The 24162-nt window shown below is 40.9% G+C and overlaps 1 protein-coding gene across 1 annotated transcript in view; it reads left to right on the plus strand.

The window, feature by feature from the left end:
- Positions 1 to 24162, plus strand: part of SLC25A26 (solute carrier family 25 member 26) — a 237641-nt gene that overhangs the window by 203071 nt on the left and 10408 nt on the right. Inside the window, exons 7-9 of the mRNA XM_073592196.1 lie at positions 2799 to 2868; positions 12299 to 12363; positions 19189 to 19262. Of these exons, the coding sequence (XP_073448297.1) occupies positions 2799 to 2868; positions 12299 to 12363; positions 19189 to 19262 (209 nt within the window). The remainder of the gene's footprint in view (positions 1 to 2798; positions 2869 to 12298; positions 12364 to 19188; positions 19263 to 24162) is intronic.

Below are 24162 nucleotides of genomic sequence, written 5' to 3' on the forward strand. Positions count from 1 at the left end.
AGTCTGCTTGCTTGTTCCAGGAGAGTAATTTACTAAAGAGTGAACTAAAGTGTACCTGAAGTTTGCTCATGCAGGGCCACTGGGAGGGAGGGAGGAGAAATACCTGGTACTTCCAAGAATGGGGGGGCATGTGACTCACTGCCCTTCCTCCCATGTGACAGCAGTGCTGGCCACCCTATCACCCAATGCTTGGTGGTTGGCCACCCTATCACCCAATGCTTGGTGGTTGGCCGCCCTATCACCCAATGCTTGGTGGTTGGCCGCCCTATCACCCAATGCTTGGTGGTTGGCCGCCCTATCACCCAATGCTTGGTGGTTGGCCGCCCTATCACCCAATGCTTGGTGGTTGGCCGCCCTATCACCCAATGCTTGGTGGTTGGCCGCCCTATCACCCAATGCTTGGTGGTTGGCCGCCCTATCACCCAATGCTTGGTGGTTGGCCGCCCTATCACCCAATGCTTGGTGGTTGGCCGCCCTATCACCCAATGCTTGGTGGTTGGCCGCCCTATCACCCAATGCTTGGTGGTTGGCCGCCCTATCACCCAATGCTTGGTGGTTGGCCACCCTATCACCCAATGCTTGGCGGCAGGCCACCCTGTCACCCAATGCTGTCACATGGGAAGGGAGAGAGTCCTCAGACCTGTGTAAGCTCCATATTCTCTGCCCTGAGTTATGACTTTAAGCTTACACAGAGTTTCATCTCTTGGCTTTCAGGACTCAAAAGGAGCAGGAAGGGAAGATAAGGATGTGCAACTGGGAAGGATGACCATTGGGTGAACCTGTTGCTTTATCCTGCATGGGAAAGCACAGGTTCACATTAAACCTCCTGCCTCCCATGTAACAGAAACCTGCACTGCCATTAAAAAAAGATTGAAAAAACCCCACCATCAACAGTCAGCTATTTTTCCTTCTTCTCTGCCAGCCCACCAATGACATTTGCACTTTATCGTGCTTATGCAGTGACACAATAAATGCTATCATCTGCTGGAAAAAGAAAAAAAAAAAAACAACTTTCCCACTGAGGTCTCTGGAAAGGTCATGTGCCAGATCGCAAATGAAGGTCTTGCGCCTGATCTCGTGCATGCGCTTGTATTACGTTAAAGTCATATTTTGAAAAAAGAAATGCCTTTTTTCCTTGCAGTTGAGAAACAAGATCTCCTTGGAAGGCACTGGTGAGGTAGCCTTCCTAGGGGGCACCTGTTAGCCTCTGTCTACTTTAGCAGAAAGTAGAAATCCATTTAGTGTAAGTAAACAAATAAAGCTTTGTTTTTATATGGGTTAGCCCTTGTTCACACCAGTGAGATCTTTCCTGTGATTTGACCATTCTAAATTGCATGAAAAGTCGCACCCCATTGCCGACAATGGAACCATTCAAATTGCGCAACTCATTAAAAGGTTCCTGCACTACTTTTTTCTGATTTCATTGCGACTTGCATAGACTTCTGTTAAAGGAAGTCACAAGCTGCAATGAAATCAGAGGGGCAAATCCCATTGATCTGCGGCTTTGAAATTGTGCTGAAGTCGTGCCATTTTAAAGCCGCACTGGTGTGAACCAAGGCTTAGGGTTTTGTTCAGACCAGTGTGTTGCACAAAAATGAGCTGCCCCCTTGGAGACCCAGAGCATCTTGCTAACGCACACGCCAAATCACGTGGTACCGCGCTTCCATGCGTTTTGGTGTGGCTCAATTTTTAAAATGTGTAAGGGAGTTCTTTGTGCATTTCTTGCATGTAAGGGAGCCCATTGAAATTAATGGGCTGCCCTCAACTAAACACGCAAAAAGCGTGCGTGGTCTGTTGTGTCTGTGAGGTGTGAATGGGACCTAAAAGTTTTATAGATCAGCATGCATGGCTACATGCCACTGTTTTTTGTTGGTTTTTTTTTTTTTTTTTTTGAGCTTTGGGGGTCGACTTTCAGGGCTGTAGTATTATAAGCCAAGACTGGTGTGGTGATGCATCTCCGGGAGGTGTGTCAATGACAGCCAAGGATCACAGGAAGGGGCTGAATGATGCTGGCTGTCATTCAGCCCTGTAATAGGCAGTGAAATGTGGCAGAGGATGAAATGGAGTGCAGTGCCTGAGTATGGATAGAATAAATATTTTTTTGTTAAAGTGTTTGTTACCCCAGCATTTCATATTTCTGATATGTGCCTACTGTACCATGTACTTGTATGAGAAAGTATCCTGTTCTCTTTGTATTGCTTCCTTTGTGTGAAGTCCCCGGTGTTCCTGCCAGTCCCTCTGCTTTCCTATTAAAAAATGACCACACTAAGCAGAAGAGCACAGCCTGGTCAGTTATCTAGCTGTTCTTTGAACTCAGCCTGCTCTCCTCCAATGATCTGACTTGTCCTGACACGCCCCCCCCCTGCACAGCCATTCACTGGGAAGCTCAGTGTGCTGCTGTTTGTCCTCCCCGAGCTCTTATGCAGCTGAAATGCAGGGGGGAAAAGGTATTTATAATGATTTTTTTTTTTATCAATACACAAATGTTTTGCCTTTTATTTCAATTTAAAACTGAATGTGTTGTTTTACAAGGTGATTTTTTACAATTACTTTAACACAAGGGGGGGGTGCCTTTAAGACATGTTGTTGTTCCTTGGAGTCTGGAAGAGAATTCTGGGGGTTGTAGTTCCACAACAGCTGGTGAGTCCCAGCTTTCCCAAGGCTGACCCGCAGAATTTCCCGTGACTTCTTACATCAATTCCCATCCATAAAATGTGGAGGATTGCAAATGATCTCAGTTATTCAGTGACTTTCCCTTTTTTTTAATTTTTTTATTTCTCTTCTGTTTCTCGTTCCAGGATCTCTGGTCATGGAAGCGGGGCCGTACGCTCGATTCTTGGCAGTCTGCAGTCTGTGGAGCTTTTGCAGGTGCAAAGGATTATATGTTAACCCGGGGAAGCGGGGGGGGCACACATGAGAGGGGGAAATAAGCGAAACAGTATTAAGTTCATTCGATGCAGCATTCTTTCATAAAGATGGTTTGTTCAGAGCAGTTGTGGGTCGTTTGTGGCCCACCAGCTGTCAGAGGACTACAAGTCTCAGAATGGCGCAGCGTGTTCCTCAATATTTAAAGCTGAACTCCAGGTGAATAGCTAAATACACAGATGAAATACTTTTGAGGGAGCTGGTTTGCCTTACTTGTCTTTCCAGTTCTGAGATTAATGCAGCTCTGCCAAACAACAAAGTCTTGCCTAACTGGGGAAGACCTCATTTTTCACAAACTGCTATAGAAAGCAGTAAAAACTTGACAGAGGTCACAATCCTTTCCATACTTTCCTGAAGGCTTATTCACACTTTGTTTCCCCACAGTAAAAAAAATGTGATCTTACCTTCCTTGAAGTGTACACTATATTACCAAAAGTATTGTGATGCCTGTTCTATCGGGTTGAGGTCAGGACTCTGTGCAGGCGAGTCAAGTTCCTCCACCCCAAACTCGCTCATCTATGTCTTTATGGATCTTGCTTTGTGCACTGGTGTGCAGTCATGTTGGAACAGGAAGGGGCCATCCCCAAACTGTTCCCACAAAGATGATGGGAGCATAAAATTGGCCAAAATGTCTTGGTATGCTGACGCCTTAAGAGTTCACTTCACTGGAACTAAGGAGCCAAGCCCAACCTTGAAAAACAACCCCCACCCCATAATCCCCCCTCCACCAAATGATTTGGACCAGTGTACAAAGCAAGGTCCATAAAAAAATGGATTTGGGGTGGAGGAACTTGACTGGCCTACACGAAGCCCTGACCTCAACCCGATAGAACACCTTTGGGGTGAATTAGAGCAGAGACTGCGAGCCAGGCCTTCTCGTCCAACATCAGTGCCTGACCTCACAAATGTGCTTCTGGAAGAATGATCAAACATTCCTATAGACACACTCCTAAACCTTGTGGACAGCCTTCCCAGAGGAGTTGAAGCTGTTATAGCTGCAAAGGGTGGGCCAACTCAATATGGAACCCTACAGACTAAGACTGGGATGTCATTAAAGTTCATGTGTGCGTAAAGGCAGCGTCCCAATACTTTTGGTAATATAGTGTATGTGTACCTTAACAAACAACTTCTCTTACTTTCTCCCTTTTGGTCTTTAAAAAAAACAAAAAACATTGAGAGTGTTATCTGTCTATCTAAGAGTACCCGTTGTTTCTGGCAGAGATCTTGTGAGCTGATAACTTTCTGTACTATCTCCTTTTGTAGAAGGAGGAGTGAGCGCCGCCTATGGAGATTTTTAGGTACCATAGTTTGGCGCCGTTCCACGGGGCGTATGCATTTTTTAAGTGTGACATGATGGGTATCTATTTACTCAGCATAAAGTCTTATTTTAGATATTACCAAAAATGGGTATTATATAGTATTTGTTTGTGTGGACTAAAATTCACTAAAGTGTATTTTTTTAAAAAAAATTTGCGTTTAAAAGACCACTGCACAAATACCATGTGACATAAAAAAATTGCAACACCCACCATTTTATTCTCCAGAGCCTCTGCATATATATATATATATATATATATATATATATATATATATATATATATATATATATATATATATATATATATATATAGTTAGGGGTTGTAAGTAATGTTCTAGCAAAAAAAAAAGATTTTTTTGTAGGAGAGAAGTGTCAGAATTGGCCTGGGTGGCAAGCGGTTCTAGAACTGTTACGGAGCTAAATGTGGCAAGATTTGGACAATGATTGGATGTGGGGCTAAAGGAAAGGTCAGAGTCCTGGATTACACCTAGCACCTCAGCAAGAGGGACTAGGGCAGGGGTAGGCAACCTGGGGCCCTCCAGCTGTTGCAGAACTACAAGTCCCATCATGCCTCTGGGAGTAATTGTTAACTGCCAGCCTTGCAATGCCTCATGGGTAATGTAGTTCCACAACAGCTGGAGGGCCCTAGGTTGCCTACCCCTGGACTAGGGCTTACGCCAAAACGCGTCAGCTATTTGCTTTTTAATGCTCATATGTGGCCAATACATTTTTGCATCAATGACTTTGGAGTTGCTGGCTCTTCTCTTTTATATAAGAGAGACTGATAGTTGTGTTATTGATTAAAAAAGTTGGGAGAAGAGTATTTCCATATATATAAAATGATAAAAGTTTTTGAGCTCTGTAATAGACCATTGTTGAGCATTCTTTCATGTATGACCATCGATGACTGAGTGGCCCAGCTGTGTTTTTTTGGAGCTAGGCATGCTGAAACTTGCAGTTCCACGTCAGCCAACAAGGTTCCTGTTTACCCAGCAATGTTTCTAACAGTGACAGCTCCTCTTGTTTTGTATCACAGAGGTCACTCCAGAGAACGTATTCAGTTAAAAAAAAAAAAAAGGTGTTGGAGGTTGAAAGACAGCAATTTGTTTTTTGACAAATTTGCGTTGTTGAAAACAGAAGAGCTGTCAGTCACCCGAGCCTGTAATGTGCAGGAAGGGGAGAGAGAGAGGTCCTTTGTGAAGGCTCGGTAGAGGAAGGCTCGGTAGAGGACTGTGCAGCTGTCTGCCCCCAGCTGCTCTTCAGGGCTTTCTATGACTCCTGCAGGAAGGCCATGATTCACAGGCTGGGTGACAGCTCTGACAGCCCTGCAGATTAACAGCTGTCAGGAGACTGGGAGAAATTCACTGCCAGTGCCTGCAGGCTGACAAACCTCCTGTGTAGAGCAGCAATGGGGGACCAATCATCTGGCCAGTGGAGGAGCAACAAATATGACATCACTGATTAATGCGGAGTTTATTTAAAGCCAAACCTCACCTTTCCGACAAATTTCATCTCACCAGCCAAAGCCATAAATTATCAACTCTGTAAATAGCATTCATTACCTATCTTGTTTCCTTATGTGTGTACAACCCTCAAATGAAAACTAAAATAAGTTTTCATTTACTATATGAGGCTGTAATTAGCTTACAGGATAACTCCACTTTTGTGGGAAAACAATTATATATAAAAAAAAAAATAATAATATAGCATACTAAGCTAAGCAGGGCGATAACTTCTCCGCAGGATGTGGGAACCTTGCAAAAAGACCTGAACAAATTAATGGGGTGGGCAACTACATGGCAAATGAGGTTCAATGTAGAAAAATGTAAAATAATGCATTTGGGTGGCAAAAATATGAATGCAATCTATACACTGGGGGGAGAACCTCTGGGGGAATCTAGGATGGAAAAGGACCTGGGGGTCCTAGTAGATGATAGGCTCAGCAATGGCATGCAATGCCAAGCTGCTGCTAACAAAGCAAACAGAATATTGGCATGCATTAAAAAGGGGATCAACTCCAGAGATAAAACGATAATTCTCCCGCTCTACAAGACTCTGGTCCGGCCGCACCTGGAGTATGCTGTCCAGTTCTGGGCACCAGTCCTCAGGAAGGATGTACTGGAAATGGAGCGAGTACAAAGAAGGGCAACTAAGCTAATAAAGGATCTGGAGGATCTTAGTTATGAGAAAAGGTTGCGAGCACTGAACTTGTTCTCTCTGAAGAAGAGACGCTAGAGAGGGGATATGATTTCAATATACAAATACCGTACTGGTGACCCCACAATAGGGATAAAACTTTTTTGCAGAAGGGAGTTTAACAAGACGCGTAGCCACGCATTAAAGTTAGAAAAGAGGTTTAACTGTAAACTATGTAGAGGGTTCTTTACTGTAAGAGCGGCAAGGATGTAGAATTCCCTTCCACAGGCAGTGGTCTCAGCGGGGGGGCATTGATAGTTTCAAGAAACTATTAGATAAGCACCTGAACAACCGCAACATACAGGGATATACAATGTAATACTGACATATAATCACACACATAGGTTGGACTTGATGGACTTGTGTCTTTTTTTGACCTCACCTACTATGTAACTATGCATAACCTTTTTTTAATTTGCAGATGCTGTTATTTTCTATAAAAATCAGTGCAATATGGCAACCTGAAGGAGTTCTGTACACGCAAAATAAAAATGTAATCTATATTAGTTGTCCAGTTCTTAGATGTGGTGGTTGCATTTGGGTTTTTTTTAGACAGTTTTCCATTTGTCTTTACCAGCTGATCCTGGCAGTAAATCTGGCCATAGATAAATAGTTTTGTTTTTTTTGATCAGCCAACCAGCTGATTTAAGTGGTTGTAAACCTCTGATTGTGACTTTTACCTATAGGTAAGCCTAGAATAAGGCTTACCTATAGATAGTGGAAATATCTCCTAAACATGCGCCTTTAAGGAGCTAATTACCTTGTAGTGCACCGATGATGTCATCGGCGCATGCACTGTGAAGAAGTGGACCTCCGAGCCGTTTCTTCACTCGCAAGTGCCGTGACTGACGGCTTCCGCACACATGAGTCACGTGGCTCCAGCCAGTCACAGGGCCGGAGTCTGTGGCCCCGGAAAGAAGAGGGGCGAAGATGGATGCAGCCACTAGTGGGGACATCGCAGGCTTCGTTTGCAGGTAAGTGACACATAATAGGCTAGTATGCAATGCTGACTGCCTCCACTGAGGATCAGTTTTCAGAGGGGCAGTAGGGAATCCCAAATGTGTGAAAGAGGCCTTAGGTATCAGTGAAGTGGGTGGAGTTAGGAATTCCCACTACACTTCCAAATGGTGTTCCCATAACTAGCAAATGGCGGGGATTTCAGCAGATGGGTGACCTGGTACATAAAAAGCCAGGTAGACCACACTGGGCAGGCAAGCATGGTGTCCTATATATATATATTATGTCTTTGTTTTTTATTTCTAAGTGTACCTTTAATTGCTCTAATTTTATATATGTTTTGATAGATACGGTATGTGCTTGTGATGATGTCATAGTAACTGTGGCATTGTTTTGGAAACCTTGTAGCAATCTCTGTAATAGTCTCCCTAGCGGATACAAAGCCAGGTGGACAGCTGGTGATTAAACGGTGACCCCAGTCTCCTCTACCACCGTCCTTCTCTCTTCTTACAACCTTGTGACAGGAGTTCATAAAGTCAACATGCTAAACATAACTCTGACATTTCACCATCAATTCAAAGGGAATATGTCTATGAGAATAGCTGCATTGTTTGATCGTTTGTGAATGTTCTTGGAGACAGATCAGCTCCAACATCCCAGAACCTTTCCATCTGCTGAACGTTGGCTCAGAAGGTATGCAGCAAGATTAAGGAAAGGGAACAGTGCCTTCAGAATTCACAGGTCTCCTCCTATTGGCTCTCTAAGGCTCCCTTGCTACCATACACTCCCTCGTTTTAGAAGAGTTCTCCAGAAAGAAGCTCTTTTTTTGTAGCCTTGCCAAATGCAGATATTGCAATTTGACGACAATTCCACAGACAGAAACATTTGCAACTTTTTAGAAACAAAAACGAGTGCTAATGGTTGAGGTATCAGTCAAAAAAATGTTTCTTGCAGGTGGTTGTTTTGGAGAAATTGTATCAGTATCACCATTTGTTTAGAGCAGGGTTTCTCAACTAGGGTTCCTCCAGAGATTGCTAGGGGTTCCATGAGCAATGTCTTCTTCTCAGATAAGTTCCCACTGGCACCAGTGATCTTTCAGCTATCTGTGAGGGGGGAAAATCTTCCCAATGTCCACAAGTGTAATTCCCCCGTACACACAGGCAGAATGTCAGGAGACATTTGCCAGGCCAAAAAAAAACAAAAATCAGCTGACATTCTGCCCGTGTGTATGTCAGTCTGTCGGACTTGCACTCTGGAAAACCAGCAGCCGACCGACTCCCGATCAGCGACCAATCACCTAGTATTAGTCTAAAAAGTAATTGCAAACTGTTACTATTTTATATACACTGACATTATTTCTGATAATACCAGTGTAATGTAGTAATGTTGAATCAATAAACATTAATCAGAATGTATGTACAGTATCTCGCAAAAGTGAGTACGCTCCTCACTCCTCATTTTTGTAAATATTTTATTATACCTTTTCATGTGACAACACTGATGAATTGACACTTTGCTACAATGTAAAGTAGTGAGTGTACAGCTTGTATAACAGTGTAAATTTGCTGTCCCCTCAAAATAACTCAACACACAGCCATTAATGTCTAAACCGCTGGCAACAAAAGTGAGTACACCCCTAAGTGAAAATGTCCAAATTGGGCCCAAAGTGTCAATATTTTGTGTGGCCACCATTATTTTCCAGCACTGCCTGAGCACTCTTGGGTATGGCGTTCACCAGAGCTTCACAGGTTGCCACTGAAGTCCTCTTCTACTCCTCCATGATGACATAACAGAGCTGGTGGATGTTAGAGACCTTCCATTTGAGGATGCCCCACAGATGCTCAATAGGGTTTAGGTCTGGAGACATGCTTGGCCAGTCCATCACCTTTACCCTTAGCTTCTTTAGCAAGGCAGTGGTCATCTTGGAAGTGTGTTTGGGGTTGTTATGTTGGAATACTGCCCTGCGGCCCAGTCTCTGAAGGGAGGGGATCATGCTCTTCTTCAGTATGTCACAGTACATGTTGGCATTCATGGTTTCCTCAATGAACTGTAGCTCCCAAGTGCCGGCAGCACTCATGCAGCCCCAGACCATGACACTCCCACCACCATGCTTGACTGTAGGCAAGACACACTTGTCTTTGTACTCCTTACCTGGTTGCCGCCACACCCGCTTGACACCATCTGAACCAAATAAGTTTACCTTGGTCTCATCAGACCACAGGACATGGTTCCAGTAATCCATGTCCTTCGTCTGCTTGTCTTCAGCAAACTGTTTGCGGGCTTTCTTGTGCATCATCTTTAGAAGAGGCTTCCTTCTGGGACGACAGCCATGCAGACCATTTTGATGCAGTGTGCGGCGTATGGTCTGAGCACTGACAGGCTGACCCCCACCCCTTCAACCTCTGCAGCAATGCTGGCAGCACTCATATGTCTATTTCCCAAAGACAACCACTGGATATGACGCTGAACACGTGCACTCAACTTCTTTGGTCAACCATGGTAAGGCCTGTTCTTAGTGGAACCTGTCCTGTTAAACCTCTGTATGGTTGTGCTGAAGCTCAGTTTCAAGGTCTTGGCAATCTTCTTATAGCCTTGGCCAACTTTATTCTTTTTTTCAAATCCTCAGAGAGTTCTTTGCCATGAGGTGCCATGTTGAACTTCCAATGACCAGTAAAGGAGAGAGTGAGAGCGATAACAGCAAATGTAACACACCTGCTCCCCATTCACACCTGAGACCTTGTAACACTAACGACACCGGGGAGGGAAAATGACTAATTGGGCCCAATTTGGACATTTTCACTTAGGGGTGTACTCACTTTTGTTGCCAGCAGTTTAGACATTAATGGCTGTGTGTTGAGTTATTTTGAGGGGACAGAAAATTTACACTGTTATACAAGCTGTACACTCACTACTTTACAATGAAGCAAAGTGTCATTTCTTCAGTGTTGTCACATGAAAAGATATAATAAAATATTTATAAAAATGTGAAGGGTGTACTCACTTTTGTGAGATATTGTATGTATCCATTTAGTCATATCTGACTCTTTGGGCATCATGTCCAATATGTTTGAAAGCCCTTTTCCATAGAATTGTTATTGATGAATTGTATTTCGAGGTGGGTCACCAGTTCTTTCCTTAACCCTCCACAATAACCCATTATTGGGACTGGCATGCAGAATTTGATAACACATGCATAGCCAAACTGTACACACATACTGGTGCAAATTTAGACCATAGCCAAAGATCCCACCAGGTAGAAACCCACCCAAGCATGGGGGAGAACTGCCAAACCCCTATGTAGATAGTGTCCTGGCCAAGATTCGAACCAAGAACCCCAGTGCTGTCCGGCATAAGTGCTAACCACTAAGCCACTCTACCACCCTTAGGCCAGCCATGACGGATCAGTACAACCAAGCCTGTTTTTTTTTTTTTTTTTTGATCATTGTATTCTGAGGGCTGGGAAACCTCCCCTTGCCAGAATACAATACCTCCATGGAAGGGATTCCTCCATCAACACATTCAGAATTGAGCAATTTTTTTACTTTCAACCCAGGGGAGAGCAGCAGCCTATTATAATCTACACAGTTTGTATTCATTTGTTTCTTTTATTTTGCCATGACATCTTAGCTGGATTCTTAAGGATAGATCAAGCAGCAGAGCTGAAAGAGCTTTCAGTGAGGAATCACATGACTCTCTACAACTCACTTATTATGCAGCCATCTCATTCTTTGCTGGTTGACTTATTGTACTGTAAAGTCTTGTTAGTGCTTCATACAGGATAGCATGCCGACACCCACAATGCAGGCTCTTGAAATATGTCTGAAAATCCAGCAGCATTGAGGGGAGCATTAGGGGCAGTATGGGGAACCTTAATAGTCTCTGCAGTTCAGGTAAAATGTAGCCATCAGACTGGAACTACATGGTTGGAGAAAAAGGGGTGCCGCCTTAGGATATTATCATTCATGCGCGTCTAGGATATAATTAGGGTTGCACCAATACTAGTACCGGTATCGGTGCCGATACCGAGTATTTGCACAAGTATCGTGCAAATGCACCGATACCTGAAGCCGATACTTTCAGGCTCGGCTCTTTGAGCTGTCAGTGGGTCTCCCCTGTGTTAAAGAAGTCCGGTAATTGGAGCTGTCAAAAAAAAAAAAAAAGCCGGCAATGTTTATTAACAACATTGCTCAGCCCTGATACACTAAAATAAAAAGAAACATTGTTTCTTTTTGTATATTTCTGTTTCTTCATCTGCAGATGAAAGGGATGAACAAATGTTCCTTTGTTTAACCCCTTAATAAACCTTAATTTACTCTAATCATTCCTTAATTAACTCCCTATTCTCCTCCTTTTAATTATTATTTTCCTGCTGTTTTTCTTTTGTTCACATCTATCTTATAAACGATAAACAATTAGCTCTTTTTTGTTTGATTTGTTAGTGAATATTTTTATACATATATATTAACATATATTTACACATTGCACGTTGAAAAAGCGCTAAATTAAAAAAAAAATCAATTTATTTCATTTGTAAAAAACTTTTCAATACTTTGTACCATTGCTGACAGCTGAAGTGAAAACAAAACAGTTGCGGTAAGTATCGGTAATTGATATCGGCGAGTACTAAAAAAGTATCGCTACTTGTACTCATTGTAAAAAAAAAAAAATGGTATCAGTGCATCCCTAGATATAATGTTTAAATACAACCTGGTTAGAAAAAAAATAATACGAGTATAAAAAATAAAGTCGCAGAACATGAGAACTTTTCTTCTAATAGGAAGTAGAATGACCCCTCGTGTGTTTGATGTAGTTTATATATAAACATCTAGACTGAAAATGACTTGGCAGAGGTTGTGGGAACTGTACAGTCCTTAACGTCTTATTTGTGTTTTGCCTGCTCAGGTGGGGTTGCAGCTGCAGTCACGACACCGCTGGATGTAGCGAAGACCCGCATCATGCTGGCGAAGGTAGAGAAGACATAAGTCACCTGCACACACCTGTGTGACTCCCCTACCGGGGAAAAATAATGGTGCCTGAAGCAAAACACATGGGATGAGTGTAAAAAAGCCTTGTGCTATTTATGAAACAAAGGCATGGAGGCAAAAAGAAGCAAGGATTCAAAAATCAGCAGGGCCTACGGGCAACAAAATCTATTTCTTTAACCTTATAGATAGTACTGCATTTTGCATTTGCACATGGTGGACCAATGCTTTAAAATTTTCTGTACATTTAGCATGACAGTATAACCATATAGGTTATGGTAGATAATGATAAATCCGGTACTGTGCTATACACTTGTAAATAAGCACCTAGTGTCAGATTCACTTTAACCTCAATTTCCAGTGCAATTCGTAAATGTGAAAAACAGTATATGAACAAAGAGATAAATTAAATGAATTGCTCAAAAAAAACATTGTCACCACTGAATATACTTTCCCTGAATGTTCAGGGAATAAATGTCCCTCAAAAAAGGACCAAAGCCTTCCGTACTTTCCATAACAAGAAGGCTCACATAGTATGCCTCCAAGAAACACACTTCACCAAAGATTCTACTCCAAAATATATTTCTCCTTTTTATCAACAAATTTACACGGCTTCTGCCTGTACCAAGCAAAGGGGAACTCTAATTGCATTTCACCGATCCACACCATTCACCTTATCATCAGAAATTAAAGACCCAGAAGGTAGATACCTGATACTCATGGGTTATATAATGGATACAGCAATCACGGTGATTTCCTACTACGCTCCTAACAAACAACCTACACCATTCCTCTCACATATATTACAAGTGATTAATACACACAAAATAGGAACAGTGATAATGTGTGGGGATTCGAACCAGGTCCTCCTCCCATTTCTAGATAAATCACCTTTTACACCATCCAAAATAACCTCTAGATTACCTTTTTCTCAACTTCTTTCCAAATACAATCTGGTAGATTCATGGAGAGAAAGTAACCCAATGAAAAAGAAATTCACTTATTTCTCGCACCCTCATCAAACCTTCACCAGAATAGATCATATTTTTCTAACAATAGGAATGATACCAGAAATTATTGCATCAGATATAATTCCGATTCCGTGGTCTGACCATAATGCAGTATACACTACTATAGCCTCAGCCATACCAAAAGCGCATGACCCAACGTGGTACTTACCGGACATAATGCTCAAACACCCACTACATCAGATGGCCATTGAACAAGCTTTAAAGGAATACATATCAATTAATAATACAACAGACATCTCCCCAATAACACTGTGGGAAGCTCATAAGCCTGTCTTGCGTGGTACAATACAAAGACAAATGGCACTATTTAAACGGGAACGCAAAAATCTAGCAAAAAAACTAGAACTCAATTTTAATGCAGCCTACATATCATTTCAAGATAATCCATCTCAGAGTACAAAATCTCATCTGGAAAAATCTAGATTGGAATACGATCTATTTCTCACTGAGTCAGTTGATAAATCCCTCAAACGCTCCAAACACAATTTCTACATGAATACAAACAAACCAGGTACATATTTGGCTCGGGCATTAAATTCAACTAACAAATCTTTCAAACCAATACGTTTGAAATTATCAAAAAATGTTTACACTTGTAATCCAGTTAAAATAGTCCATAAATTTCACTCACATCTCGCAACTTTATACAAGACAAACAATGAATTTAATCCTACAGAGGCTGAATCCTTCTTCTCACAAATAACCTTACCTGAGTTATCTCAGAATCAAAAAAGCAGTTTGGATGAGCCTATAACTGTAGATGAAGTTGCTAACGCCATAAAAGACCTAAAACTTAACAAAAGACCAGGCCCAGACGGCTACTCGGCTTTATACTATAAAACATTCTCAGAAATACTCTCTCCCATTCTCACTGAAACTTTTAACAAACTTCTAGATGGACATTCTTTTCGGCAAGAAACACTAATGGCAATTGTTTGTATGATCCCAAAACCCCTTTCTGATGATACTTCCTGTGTGAATTATCGGCCCATCTCTCTGTTAAACCTTGATATTAAATTATTAGCAAAAATAATAGCAAAACGCCTCAATAGCATTATAGGAAAATTAATACATAGAGATCAAGTAGGCTTCATGCCAAATAGACAGGCAGGCGATAATATACGCAGGGCAGTGTTATTGGCACATATTGCTAAAAAACGGAAAATCCCTTTATGTTTTCTATCTCTCGATATTAAGAGGGCATTTGACACAGTATCCTGGCAATATATGCAATATTCATTACAAAAATGGGGTTTTGGACCCCACTTTTTAACATGGATCAAAGCATTATATAATAAACCCAAAGCCTATATAAAATATGCTGGATACAAATCTGAAGCCTTTAATATCGAAAGAGGTACCCGACAGGGTTGCCCATTATCTCCCTTATTATTTGCCCTTATACTCGAACCCATGGCCCAATACATCAGAACAAACCAAACTATAACTGGCATTGAAGTAGGAGGTATTACACACAAATTATGTATATTTGCAGACGATATATTACTTTTTCTATCATCACCACAGGTCTCTGGTCCTAACTTAATACCAGCTCTTGATGGATTTGCAGCCCTATCCGGCCTTATGATTAATCCTAAGAAATGCCTAGTGCTTAATATTTCACTCACAAACATGGAATTGATCCCGGCTAGGGCTGCACTCCCATTCACATGGGCAGAAAAATCAATCCCATATCTTGGAATTCATTTAACAGCATCTCATTCTGACTTATTCTCAACCAATTATCCTCCTGTATTAAGACAGATCACAAATCTAATAAAACAATGGTCGCAACTTCCTTTATCCTGGATAGGGAAGATTAATGCAATCAAAATGACTATTCTACCCAAATTGCTTTATCTATTCAGAGTCCTCCCTATTCCAATTCCTTCCTATTTTTTGAGAATAGTACAAAAAAGAGCAACTTCGTTTATATGGGGCTCTTCTAAACCACGTATACCTATACACACACTACATCTTCCCAAAAATAAAGGAGGCCTGGGATACCCTAATTTTACTAACTACTACAGAGCAGCACATTTGGCCAGTCTGTCCAAATACCATGCAAAACAGGAAATCCCATTATGGGTATTTATAGAAGCTTCAGAAAATGACCCTCTATTAATATCAAATTTATTATGGCTTGATCCTAAAGACCGCTTTAAAATTCATAATCCCATAACTAAACACTTCTTATCTCTCTGGGATAAACTAAAAACCAAATATCAGTTACAATCTCCACACAATCCTCTCCTTTCTTTTATCAGAAATCCGGCCTTTTATCCGGCATGGATCTACCCAAATTCTTTTAAAGCTTGGACAACATCAGGCATTCAGACACTAAATGATTTCATAGCATCTAAATCATTCCTTTCATTCCCATCGCTTAGAGAAAAATATGATCTACCAAACTCTGAGATATTTAGATATCTCCAAATCAAAAATTTCTATACACCATTCCTAAAGGGGGATACACCATTATCCCAATTATCCATTTTTGAATCAATCTGTACAAAAGATCCATTTGCTAAAGGTACAATTTCATCACTTTATGATCAATTATATGGAGTAGCAAATCTTAATAGACCCTCTTACGTTCAGAGGTGGGAGGAGGACCTGGGACGAACTTTAGAAGACACGGACTGGTCTAACATATGGCTCACATCTAAGTCATCTTCACCCAACATCTTAGCACTGGAGACAAATTATAAAGTCCTAACTCGCTGGTACCTTGTACCCGCTAGAGTGGCAAAATATTCACCTAATACCTCAGCTCTTTGTTTTCGAGGATGCCCAGAAATAGGCACATATTTACACATATGGTGGACGTGCCCAGTAATCCAAACCTTCTGGAAGGAAGTCTTCGTGATTGCATCTAAAATATTTAAAAAAATAATACAACCAGATCCATATTTAACTTTACTTAATCTAAAACCGGAATGGTTAACACTCTCTCAATTCAAACTTATGATCCAACTAATAACGGCTGCAAAACAAACAGTGGCCAAGGCATGGAAATCTCCTACATTGGTACTAGCAGAAACAATTCACAGAATGAATAATACAATGTCCCATGCTAAGATGGTAGCCATCGATCAAAATCAAATTCCAAAATTTGAAAAACTTTGGCATCCTTGGATAAAACAACAGTTCCTGTCAAACTTCAATGACTCTGTCCTGTTGCCATGGTAACAGATTAAATGACTTACAGAGACACCCATTCTAAGGCTTCAAAGAGAACTAAAAAGAATAATAAACTGATGAGCGGGACAACCTTGTGGACCATACCTCTACCTTTCAACCCTTTTTCTTCTTTCTCTTTCCTTTTCTCCACCTTACGATTAAAGCTCATTATCAGAATTTATTTGACCTATATACACTCTACTTGTAAACAATATGTATAGTAGGTATAAATCATTTAAATACCTACAAAAGTAACTAAGGAAATGATATATATCTTTAATTTAGGTTCACGTGAACCCAATGTTTAATATTTGAAATTTCATGATATTTACCTATATAAACCCTACTGTAAAACAATGAGCTTACTTTATAGATCCTTGTAAACTTACTTTATGTATCTTTATAACATTGTATACTCAATAAACTTCTTTTGACAAGGAAAAAAAACATTGTGCTTCAAATATATAAGTGCTGTGTGCCCATTAAACATTCATTTTGTGCGATCTTCAAATAATAGATCAAGATGCAACTATTGTCAACGATATCTCTTCTCAAATTGCCTTTGCAGTTCATCAGTGCTCCAACCATAATGTACATTCATAGTTCATCGCAGTGCTTCAACCTTGAAATAAAGTTCATCCAGTGTATATAAAGTGCTTGCTATATAGAAGAGATATTGTTGACAATAGTTGCATCTTGATCTATTATTTTCACATTGCACAAAACGAATGTTTAATGGGCACACAGCACTTATAGATTTGAAGCGCAGTGGGGGTTATTTACTAAAGGCAAATCCATTTTGCACTACAAGTGCAAACTGCACTTGAAATTGTACTGAACGTACACTTGGAAGTGCAGTCGCTGTAGATCCGAGGGGGACATGCAAGGAAAATAAAAATACAGCATTTTTGCTTGCACATGATTGGATGATAAAATCAGCAGAGCTTCCCCTCATTTTAGATCTACCCCTCATATTTACAGCGACTGCACTTCCAAGTGCACTTTCAGTGCAATTTCAAGTGCAGTAGTAGTGCAAAGTGGATTTGCCTTTCGTAAATAACCCCCAATGTATTTATTTATTAATTACGTTATTTATCTATTTGTTCATATATTGTTTTGCACCTTTATGGATTGCACTAGGAATTGAGGTTAAAGTGAATTTGTCTACAAGTGTATAGCAGTGTTTATTTTGTCAATGAAAATATTTTTTGCGAACGGGCTAAACTCTGTCTGCATTTCCGACGGACAGATTTAGAACATGTTCTATGTCTGAGTCCGTCGGTAATGCCGACAGAAAAAGTCAGATGGGGCATACACATGGTCGGAATGTCCGACCGAAAGCTCCCATCGGACTTTTTCTGTCGGAAAGTCCAGCCGTGTGTACGCGGCATAAGGTTTAATGTACACGGGACGTTTTAAAACCTCCCCTAAAAGATTTAACTTGACAGATAGTAAGCGACGTTTAAAAACATCCGTTTTGCCGCGTTAACATGCCACGTTTTGCCGCGTTTGCGTTTTTAAGAGCGTTTTTAAAATAAAAAAGTTTTTTTCTTCAAATAGTTAAAAATGTATCTCCATTAAAAACGCCTGTAAATGAAACTCGGCTAAATGTCAGTTACCACGTTTACATGCGTTTACAAGCTTTTACAGGCAATTGGCGTTTCAAATGCCTCTGAACATCCACCCTGAACGCATTTTTTTTGCTTTCCAAAAAAATGCCTCTAAACTCAACTGCCTGGAAACGACTGTAAACGACCCTGTGTACATGTACTGATAAGATAACAGAGGAGAGTTCAGGGGCAGCTGAAAAAAACGCCCAACTGCTCCTAAACATCCGTTTACCAGCAGAAGTGTACATGAGGCCTAAAACTATGACTAAACCTAAATTGAAATTTGACATCAAAATGAACACTGCAATACCACAAAAGAATTTGTAGGGGGCAATCTACTAAGCTGATAAAGAAAAATAAAATAAGAAAAAGGCTTTTCTTGTTTTTTTCTTAATATTTAATGTTGGTAATATATTCAGGTAATATGTGCAATGGCATCACAGCCAATAGAGTTTAAAGTTTTTTTTGGGTTTTTTATATTTTCAAGTTGTACTTCTGCTTGTCAAAAAGCGATATATTTGTTTGTTTATGAAACTTGGTTTTATTTATAAAGACATTATATAACGCAACAGCTAAATCTGTGTCTGTAGTGCATAATTAAACCCTAATACCATAAATAATAACATGCAATTCGATTTTTACTCCAGGAGTATATAATGGTGTTGGCAATTTTGAAGAAATGCTTAAATAAAGCTTTACAATTTAACTAAGCCCTTTAGATTTTAGAAGACTAAAATGTACTGAAAGTTTTAGTCGACTAAAACTAAAACAATTCAGATGACTAAAATAGGACTAAAACTAAAATGGCATTTTGTTCAAAAGACTATAACTAAAACTAAATTGAGAATTGATGTCAAAATGAACACTGGTGTATAGCGCAGCTCCAGGGGCGCAATAGGGGAATTCTGTCTGCCTGTCTTGGAACTTTAGAAAAGCTATAACTGGCATTGTATGAATGTATGATGAGTCTTTTGCTTCATTTGCAGGCCGGATCATCTACTGCAGGAGGAAAGGTGTTACTTGCCCTCACGGATATATGGAAAACACAAGGCTTTACAGGGTATGAAACAGCTATTATCCCTAGTTTACAGCATTATTTGAAGTGTAGAATCTTTTCGAAGCTGACAGAGGATATCAGTCTTTTCCACAATTACTATAACCAAAATTTACAAGCGGAGCCGAGCCTAGCAGAGTACACAGTACACTCGGCTATGTGTATTGTATTTCGCTCCTCTCCCCCTCACAGTCAGCGGGGATCGACGTATAACATGCACCCACAATTCTCCCCTGATTTTAAGGGGAAAAAAGTGTGTGTTGTAGGCCGATTAAATACGGTATTTACTTGTTTTAAACTTTTTTTTTTTTTTTTTTTTTTTTTTAACTTTTCTTCAGTTGCTTCCTGGTCTCTGGCCTAGGCTGAAATTATGTCATACATCCCATGAATCTTCATGGGCATTTTTTTTTTTTTTTTTTTATCTGAAGGAGGGGAGGAGGGGCTTTCTCTGCTAAGCCACACCTTTCTGCCTGTATGCTTGAGCTAAGGGTAGATGGATTCCAGGAAGTAAATGCTACATGAATCATCTCTCCTCTTACTGTAGATGGCTGTAGTCATCTACAGTAAGGGGGGTGGGGGGGGGGTGATTTCTCAACAAAAATAAAGCATGCAGACAATGAATGGGATGATGAGTTAGCTTTGAAAATGAAAAATGAATTGAATTTTCATTTTGTGGCGCTCAGATATAGTGTAGTTCCACATTGTATTGTTTCTAAACCTTTAAAAAAATGTTCTTTAAATAACAAACATGTTATATCTTCCTGCACCGATCCTTCTCTGCTCGGGTCCCCCGCCAGTGTTCCTGGCACTTCCTGCCTTCCGATTACCCCCTAGAAAGCCCCTTGCTGGGGAAGGGGGTGCTTGATCCTGAGCCCTGCTGCCTGCATTCATAGATACAGACAGTGGGTTTTGACCCCCCCCTCTTCAACTCCCAACCCCCCCCCCATCATACATCATAGGATTTGATTGACAGCAGTAGGAGCCAATGGCTTCCACTGCTATCAATCTGCACTTTCAGGATCGGGCTCAGGTAAGTATAAGGGTGGGTTGGAAGGGGATTCTGGACACAAAAATTTTTTACCTTAATTAAGGCCATTTTTTGCGATACAGCACTGCGTCGCTTTAACTGACAGTTGTGCGGTCGTGCGACACTGTACCTAAACAAAATTGACGTCCTTTTTTTCCCACGAATAGAGCTTTCTTTTGGTGGTATTTGATCACCTCTGCGTTTCTGTATTTTTTTTGCACTATAAACAAGAGCGACAATTTTGAAAAAAAAAAAAATATATATATATATATATATATACTTTTTGCTATAATAACTATCCCCCAATTTTTTTTTAAAAAACACATTTCTTCATCAGTTTAGGCCAATATGTATTCTTCTACATATTTTTGGTAAAAGAAATCACAATAAGCGTATATTGATTGGTTTGCACAAAAGTTATAGCGTCTACAAAATAGGGGAAAGACTTATGACATTTTTATGGCGTTTTTATTTATTTGATTTTTAATTTTATACTATTAATGGCGGTGATCTGCTATTTTTAGTGGTATTGTGACGGACAGATGGGAGACTTTTGACACATTTTTGGGACCATTGGTATTTTAGAGCGATCAGTGCTATAAATATGCACTGATTACTGTATAAATGTCACGGGCAGGGAAGGGGTTAACACTAGGGGACAATCAAGGGGTTAACTGTGTGTTCCCTTGTGTGTGTTCTAACTGTGTGGGGATGGGACTAACTATTACTAACTACTTTATAGGAACACACAATCTATCTTCTCTCCTCTGACAGCACAGGGATTTGTGTGTTTACGATCGCGCCCGCTGGCCACACGCATTGGGTCCCCCACTGTGCAGCGGGTGGGCGTGCGTGCCTCCGGAGGGGCTCGCGCCCCCACTGGTGGCTCTCCTGGGCAAAGCCATATATATACGGGATTTCGCCCAGGAGAGCCATTCTGCTGCAGTATATCTGCGTGAGCCGATCGGGAACCAATTAAGTTAAAAAAAAAAAAAACCTTATGGCTTTAGAACTACTTTAAAGTGAAACTTCACTCTCCCAATCAACATTGATTATTTCTAATCTTCATGCTGCTAGCATTAGTAAATAGATAGGAAAGTATATCATATTTACGTTTTAAGCATTTTTTTTTTTTTTACATTTCTTCAGTTACTTCCTGGTTTCCTGCCTAGGCAAGTGATAACATACATCCCAGGAGTCTTCAGGAGAGGAGGCGGGGTTTTCTCAGCTAAGCACACTCTCCCGCCTGCATACTTAAGTTAAGGGCAATGAAGTAAATGCTACGTGAATCATTTGCCCTTACTCAAGATGGCCATGGCCAGAAATGCTAGGGAGGCATTTTTCAAAGTGATTTCTCACCAAAATAAAGCATGGAGATATGGATGGATGGGGGAGTTTGCTTTGAATATTAAAAATGAATTAAATAGTGTTTTTGGTTTGTAGTGCTCAGATGCAATGAAGATCCACTTTAACTTTTGATTGGCTTTTTGAATCCATTTTTTTTTTACTTTGGTTGAAGTTTAGTAACTTGGTAAGAACTGGCACACTAGAAAATTATTCTTGTACCACAAAAACAATCCAAATAATCAATTTTATAAAGTTTTTAGTTACTTTTACTTTTATCAGATGTATTTAAAAAAAATGACCGTACGATCGAAGAGATCAGAAAGAAGATTATGAGCTTTAGTCTGGAAGGACTAGTCACCGGGGTGTGAACATGTCAAGTGTTTAACCTCTGACCTTCCCGAAAGGATAATGCATTGGACATTTTTGTAAAGTGAAATTAAGCAATTATGTGATTTGGTCTGTCTAGCCAGCTGCACCCAGCCTCGACCATTACGCTGTTTTGCCTTATATATTCCATATGGCAATACTGAAAAAATAGATCTGATTTCACTTAAGTTTCTCTGCTCTTTGATCCAGAAAACTCCTCGCAGCTGACGGATTTGAACTGGTAAATGATGGGTATCGTTTTTTTCATATGCATAGCTTCATTTGAAGCCAAGTCAGACGCAGTTTCCTTTGCTGGTTACGTAACACTTGAAAAAGTTGATTATTTTTAAAGGGTTACTATAGTGTACTTGTATAGCGTTAATTTAATCCTGAAGCTTCAACTTCCTATGTTTTGCCTTGGAGTTGGGCTTTCTGTAGCTGTCCTTTAAAGCTGGACTCCAGCCTCACCATTCACCTGGACTGAAATTGCTTTCTCTGATTTTACTGCACACTGCAAGCGTCTCACAGTGTACATTGTAAGCTGGGGCAAGTCAGCTAAAGCCTGCCTCATTTCCTAGCTGGAGGACAATCAACATCTACTAGCACTCCACCCCAACCTTACTGTTTCTGGACCACCCCTTTCACTTATGTAAAAACTAGTGCTGTGCTAAAAACATAAATGACTGCGGATTGTGACCTAATAAATTTCTTATACAAAATCAATTATTGAAAAATCCAAAAAAGTGTTCTAAAGTCGAAAAAAAAGTCCCAATAATTAAATCCAGTGAATCTTTGTTGAAATGCTTTTAAGATGAGTTTAACAGCAGGTCCATGTTGCCAGCAACCGCCAACACCCAGGTGCAATAAAGTATCTGCTTACCGGATTAACACGACCCTCTTTCTCAAGAGAAGTCATGTATGTAAAAATCATTCCAGAGCCTTCACTCAATGTCCCCAACGCTCACTTGGAGTCAACCATTGAACTTGCCAACCAAGACTCGAAATGGCGATAATCAAGTAAGAAAAGAAGAGAAGGGCCCCTCCATAGTGTGATAAAAGACTAGTAACGTATTTATTAACCGGTTCCCGACCAGCCGCCACATTTTCACTACAGCAGAATGGCACGGGTGGGCGAAACGACGTTACCTTACGTCGGTTCGCCTTTTGACCACTAGGGGGCATGCCCGTGGTTCGCCACCAGAGCCGATGCGAGTGATGATGGGCCTTACCTTACGTCAGTTTGCCTTTTGACCACCAGGGGGCGCGCGCCCGTGGCTCCCTGCCAGAGCCGATGCGAGTGATAATGGGCCTTACCTTACGTCGGTTTGCCTTTTGACCACTAGGGGGTGCGCGCGCCCGTGGCTCGCCGCCAGAGCCGATGCGAGTGATGATGGGCCTTACCTTACGTCGGTTCGCCTTTTGACCACTAGGGGGTGCGCGCGCGCCCGTGGCTCACTGCCAGAGCCGATGCGAGTGGCGATGGGCCTTACCTTACGTCGGTTTGCCTTTTGACCACTAGGGGGCGCGCGCCCGTGGCTCGCCGCCAGAGCCGATGCGAGTGATGATGGGCCTTACCTTACATTGGTTTACCTTTTGACCACTAGGGGGTGCGCGTGCCCGTGACTCACTGCCAGAGCCGATGCGAGTGACGATGGGCGCGATGACCGCCGGGCACCCGCCCCCCACAGTTAGAACACACTAGGGAACACAGTTAACCCCTTGATCGCCCCCTAGTGTTAACCCCTTCCCTGTCAGTGACATTTATACAGTAATCAGTGCATTTTTATAGCACTGATCGCTGTATAATTGTCACTGGTCTCAAAAATGTGTCAAGTGCCCGTGTCTGCTGCAATATCGCAGTCCCAATAAAAATCGTTGATCACCACCATTACTAGTAATAAATAAATAAATAATAAAAATGCCATAAATCTATCCCCTATTTTACAGACGCTATAACTTTTGTGAAAACCAATCAATATACACTTATTGCAGTTTTTTTTTACCAAAAATATGTAGAAGAATATATATCGGCCTAAACTGAGGAAAAATTTTGTTTGTTTTTTTTTTTTTCATTTGGGATATTTATTATACCAAAAAGTAAAAGATATTGTGTTTTTTTTCAAAATTGTCGCTCTTCTTTTGTTTATAGCACAAAAAATAAAAACC

Source organism: Aquarana catesbeiana, linkage group LG07 (genome assembly GCF_042186555.1).
Source record: "Aquarana catesbeiana isolate 2022-GZ linkage group LG07, ASM4218655v1, whole genome shotgun sequence".
In the NCBI taxonomy this organism is placed as follows: domain Eukaryota; kingdom Metazoa; phylum Chordata; class Amphibia; order Anura; family Ranidae; genus Aquarana; species Aquarana catesbeiana.